This window comes from Penaeus japonicus, unplaced genomic scaffold (assembly GCF_977035675.1).
Source record: "Penaeus japonicus unplaced genomic scaffold, GWHDUDI00000001_assembly GWHDUDI00000010, whole genome shotgun sequence".
NCBI lineage: Eukaryota > Metazoa > Arthropoda > Malacostraca > Decapoda > Penaeidae > Penaeus > Penaeus japonicus.
The window spans coordinates 4,526,624-4,532,724 of record NW_028234412.1 but is presented as its reverse complement, the minus strand read 5'-3'; the positions used below and the strand labels follow the sequence as shown (position 1 = coordinate 4,532,724).

The 6,101-nt window shown below is 43.7% G+C and overlaps 1 protein-coding gene across 2 annotated transcripts in view; it reads left to right on the top strand.

The window, feature by feature from the left end:
- Positions 1 to 1,384: 1,384 nt before the first annotated feature.
- The window catches only part of LOC122261270 (uncharacterized), a gene marked incomplete at its 3' end in the record, with an annotated part of 109,598 nt that continues 104,881 nt past the window's right edge, over positions 1,385 to 6,101 (top strand). For both annotated transcript variants that reach the window (XM_086540528.1, XM_086540526.1), the window contains 1 exon segment: positions 1,385 to 2,245. In XM_086540528.1, the coding sequence (XP_086396654.1) occupies positions 2,205 to 2,245 (41 nt within the window).

Below are 6,101 nucleotides of genomic sequence, written 5' to 3'. Positions count from 1 at the left end.
CACGAAGCTTAGGACGTCCATAACAAAGGCAAGCATTTCCCAGAGCTTGGCTAAGGAGCGGACGCACATGACTGGACACAGGAACATACACGTACTCTTCGGTATGTGCGTTCTTTTTTTTTAATATATGCACACACACACACACACACACACACACACACACATATATATATATATATATATATATATATATATATATATATATATATATATATATATATATAATTATTTTTTTTCTCTCTCTCTCCTGCAATCTCTTCTCTCTCCTCCTCATCTCCTCACTCATCACTCACTCTCTCTCTCTCTCTCTCTCTCTCTCTCTCTCTCTCTCTCTCAATCACTTTTGGGCGTTTAGTTGAAACTGGCGAATTGTGTGTATATATTTTTTTTTTTTTTATCCTGATTGTAGGTTTGATGTGTTTATGATGATCATTTTTTTTTCCTTTCTTTGATATTTGACTAATTGGCAACTCTTTTCCAGCCTTCCGTTCTCCCTTTTAATCTCACCCCCCCACTACGCCCCCACCCCTCCCCCCAATCATCAGCCTTCTTCTTCTTCTCCTTCAATTCCCTCCACTCCATCCTCTTCTCCCTGCCCTCTCCTGTCTTCCTCCTTTTTCCCCTCTTCCTCCCTCAAATCCATACTCTTCTCTCTTCCCCCCCTTCCCCTCCTCCTCTCCTCTCCCTCCCTCCTACCCCCTCCTCGTCCTTCTCCTACCTACCTCCTAGCCACTATCCCCCCTCCCCCCCTTTCCCTCCCTCCTACCATCGCATCCTTCCTACCTCCCAACCTCCATCATCCCCTCCCCTCCCCTCCCTCCCCTTCCTCCCTCCCTCCTACCTACCTCCCAACCTCCATCATCCCCTCCCCTCCCCTCCCTCCCCTTCCTCCCTCCCTCCTACCTACCTCCCAACCTCCATCATCCCCTCCCCTCCTCTCCCCTCCCTCCCCTTCCCTCCCCTTCCTCCTACCTACCTCCCAACCTCCATCATCCCCTCCCCTTCCTCCCCTCCCCTCCCCTCCCTCCCCCTCCCTCCCTCCTACCTACCTCCCAACCTCCATCATCCCCTCCCCTCCCCTCCCCTCCCTCCCCTTCCTCCCTCCCTCCTACCTACCTACCTCCCAACCTCCATCATCCCCTCCCCTTCCTCCCTCCCTTCCTCCTACCTACCTCCCAACCTCCATCATCCCCTCCCCTCCCCTCCCCTTCCCTCCCCTTCCTCCTACCTCCCAACCTCCATCATCCCCTCCCCTCCCCTCCCCTTCCTCCCCTCCCCTTCCCTCCCCTTCCTCCCTCCCTCCCTCCCTCCCTCCCTCCCCCGCACTCCTTGAGGCAGGATCGCGTGGCTTGAGTCCTAGCGCTGGTTTAGTTTCCATCAAGACGCGCTCAGGAGTGGATGTCGGCTGCGCATGCGCTTGGCGACCCTCACGTGAAGCCTCCTCCACACCTCGAAAAAGTGGCGCGCGGGACCCGAGATTTTCGTAAAGGATTTTTTTTTTCGAGACGGAGCTGTTCTCTTTCGTGTTTTTTGTTTTTGTTTTTGTCTTGGATGAGAATTGTGTTTTTTTTTCTGGTTGTGCGAAAAGAAAAGTGGATTGATGTGAGTTTTTCTTTTTCTTTTTCTCTTGTGGGGGAAAAAAAGTGAAGTCAAAGAATCGACGGAGGAACTTTCAGAAACTTTGGAGAAGATTTGTTGACATGAAGACTCTCTTGAGACAGTCTTGTTTGTCTTGTTTTGTCTGAATATTGACCTCCAGAAAGTGTAGAAGAAGAGAGAAAAAAAACAAGAAAAAGAGAAAGAAAAAGAAAAGAGAACTGTATTCCGTGAGAGCTGGGCGTTGAAATCACCAAAGACACCCCCGTCCCTCCACCTCCCCCTCCCTCCCTCCCTCCTTGAAGAGCGTTGACTTTGAGACAACGCGAAACACAAGAGGGAAAAGAAATACCTTTTTTGGGGGGAGGAAGTAACGAAAGACACCAAAGGAAAATAGAATAAAGAACCAGAAGACAATTGTCAAAAACTCTTACGACAGTTCTGTTGAGTTCGCTGAGCCATCAAGTGGGTATGTTGATATAAGTATTTACTTAAGAGTGGTTTGGAGTTGGTAGTGAGAGCAGCTGGTAGGCCTCGCCCTCCACCACTGCCCAACACCAACCTAGCCACTGACAACATTACCACCACTTCTTGCCACCACCTGCTGGATGCCAGTCAGGGATCAAAACGCTTCTTCCTCTGCCAACAAGTAAGTTTATTATTGTTATTTATTATTTATTATTATCATTATTTTTTTGTATTTTGTATTGTATCTTTTGTTCTTTTAAGTATCCCATTTTTTTCATCTTAGTTCCCTGGACATATTAATTGTTGAATTATAGTAATATTCTTATATATATATATATATATATATATATATATATATATATATACATATATATAATATATATAATATATATATATATATATATAATATATATATATATATATATATATATATATATATATATACAGTAGAACATCCCCATAAAAAAAACATATTTACTGTTCACAAAAAACAACAACAAAAAAAACAGCAACACATAAGACTAAGGTGATATCCGTGACCATGGTTATGTTTATCAATTTTCCTCGAAATTATCAAATTTACGACCATTCATCAACGAGACACGTTTCATTATATTTCGTGTAGTTTTAAAACGTCTTTGCGGTCTATTTACACCATTTGTGTTCGTTCGTTGTATATTGGTGTATATGGGTGGGTGGTTTGTTTTGACAGATAGATAGACAGATAGATAGATACATAGACAAATTGTCTGATAAACAAACCAACAGATGAGTGGATACGTAAATACACTGTATTTAGATATAGATGGATTCAGTAATAGACAGACAGACATATGAACAGATAAGCAAACAGACAGACATACATACAGACAGACAGACAGACAGACAGACAGACAGACAGACAGACAGACAGACAGACAGACAGACAGACAGACAGAACCACATAGATACTTGCTGTATCACTCCAGCCTATATCCAAGACACTCTCCAGAGGGAAATTTCTCATGATAACTTCATCAAACCCAAAGTTGGTCAGCCTTTATATCTCCGCTGGACCGCCAAGCTTGGCTTTTAAGTTCTGGCTGTTGTTTTTTTAGGCGTAAAAGCGCGGTTTAATGTTATTTTGTTTGGCATATTATTTAGTTGTTAAATGAATATCTGGATATATGTATATATAGATAGATAGATAGATAGATAGATAGATAGATAGAGAGAGAGAGAGAGAGAGAGGAGAGTATATATATATATATATATATATATATATATATATATATATATATATATATATATATATATATATATATATATATATATAATATATATATATATATATATATATAATATATATAATATATATAATATTAATATATATATATATATATATATATATATATATATATATATATATATATATATCTTGAGAGAAAGAGGGGGAAAAGAGAGAGAGAGAAAGAGAAAGAATAAAAGAGAAAAGAATTGAGCGAGAGAGACAGAGAAAGAGTATCCAAAGTGTGGTACTACTTCCATGAGACATGAGAATACAAAATTCAATGTTTCTATTCATATAATACAATGTGCTTGACGAAAGTAGTCAGTTTCATTCATAAAAAAAACCCTCAGAAGTTACCCGTTCATACCTTTTAAGACGTAAGCAACGGTAAGAAAAGAAAAAAAAAAGTTGGCTTGGATTACTACTTGAGATGGCGTTGAAGTCACGGAAATGTTCAATACTTTTCCCCCATTTTTTTCCATTTACATTATTATTTTTTTCTTCATCTCGTTATTGTTATTTCTTCTTCTTCCTCTTGTTCTTCTGTCTCCTACTCCTCCTCTCCCTCCCTCCTCCCCCCTCCCCTCTCCTACTCTTCCTCCCTCCTCCTCCCAACCCCCTCCCCCCCTTCCCCCCTTCCCCCTCCCTCCTCCTCCTCCTCCCCCCTTCCCCCTTCCCCCCTCCTATTCTTCTTCCTCCTCCCAACCCCCCTTCCTCCTCCTCTTCCTCCTCCTCTTCCTCCTCCCAACCCCCCTTCCCCCCTCCCACTCTTCCTCCTCCTCCCAACCCCCCTTCCTCCTCCTCTTCCTCCTCCTCCTCCTCCTCCTTCTCCTCCTCCTCCTCTTCCTCCTCCTCCTCTTCCTCCTCCTCCTCCTCCTCCTTCTCCTCCTCCTCCTCTTCCTCCTCCTCTTCCTCTTCCTCCTCTCCCTCCCTCCTCCCCCCTCCTCCTCTTCCTCCCACTCTTCCTCCTCCTCCTCCTCTTCCTCCCACTCTTCCTCCTCCTCCTCCTTCTCCTCCTAAAGCTTCCGGAACACCTGTCCAAAGAAGCGAGGCATCGGCCACCTCAGACCCCGGTGTCTCCTTACCTCCTCCGTTCCAAAAGGGCATATGTCCATCGTCGGGTATCGGGTGGTGATTGGGAGTGAAGGGAGGGAGGGAGGGGTGGGGGAGGGAGGGAGGGGGGGTTAGGCGTGGATGGGGAGGAAGGGAGGAAGGGGGTGGGGGTGGAGGGAGGAGGGTCGATAGGGGGGTTGGATTTAGGTAGTAAGAAGGAGGAGGGGGGTGGGGGGAGGGATGGAGAGGGAATTAGAGCGGGTAGGGGGGAAAGGGGTGGGGTAGGGGTATGTGGGGTAGAAAGGGTATGTGATTATTGATAGGATGGTTTGGGGTAGAGGGGGGGATAAGGGTTGGGAGTGAGGGGATGAGGTAGGAGGGGGTGGGGGGGGGGACTTTTGAACCCTTAGCCACTTCCTGATTTATAAAATTTTGTGGTATTTTTTTTTTGTGAAATTGTAAAAGGAGAGTACGAGAGAGAGAGAGAGAGAGAGAGAGAGAGAGAGAGAGAGAGAGAGAGAGAGAGAGAGAGAGAGAGAGAGAGGGAGAGGGAGCTGAGTGAGAGATAGAGAGAGTGAGCAAGCGAGCGAGCGAGCGAGCGAACGAACAATTAAATGAGAAAGCGAGCGAAAGAAAGAAAAAGAAAAAGACAGAAATACAAAAAAAAAAAAAAAAAAAAAAAAATCACAATTATAAAAAAAGACATAACACAAAAAGCAAAGACAGTAATAGTGATAACAGCGCCAATAAAATGAAACAGCATAACAAGCATAACACCATCACCACTATTAACACCATAAGTCAGCATAACAATGCCTAGGATCATCTTTCAAATGACATAAACACGATTATAACTCACAAAGTTATCAGAGAGATAATCGCCATAATTATAATATTCACATCGCAAAGTACACCGGGAAACAAGGTAATAATCGTAGTTACATTCATTATATATATTTTTTTATTTCTTCTTCTTCTTTTTTCTTTTTATCACGGGAAGTTCGTAGCTAAGTTAGCGAAAAACCGCTAGAGCGACACTTGAAGACGCTACGCTACGTTCGTGACGTGATTTCGTGAGTTTAAAAGTTACAGAAATTCGCACGAATAAAAAAAAAAAAAAAATAGATAAAAAAAAACAGGTTCATTATATGATTTACTGCTTCTTAACATGCTATCATTGTACTGATTTTTTTTGTTTGTTGTTGTTTTATATATATAAGGGGAAATGGCGAGGAGTAAATTTAGCGTAAGGAGAAATTTATATACTTTTTGGTTTATGTTTTTGGCTTCATGTTTTATCTAGTTGTTTTCTCTCGCTCTCTCTCTCTCTCTCTCTCTCTCCCTCCCTCTCTCTCTCTCTCTCTCTCTCTCTCTCTCTCTCTCTCTCTCTCTCTCTCTCTCTCTCTCTCTCTCTCCTACTCATTTTCTCTCCCTCCCACTCTCTACCTCTCCCCACCTCCCTTCTCCTCTCTCCCCCCCCCTACCCGTGCAATATGTAATATAATCCCTAGCAATTATCCTTCTCCACCCCCCCCTCCCCACCTTCTCCATCCCCCTTCTATCTTTATCTCCCTCTCCGGCCCCCCTCCTCCTTCTATTTTCTCCATTCTAAGCTTCCCCCCCTCTCTCTCTCCTCTTCCCTCTCCTCCTCCCCTCCCTCTCATCCAATCTTTTCCCTCCTCTCTCCTTGTCCTTCCCTCCCTCCTCCCTCCTT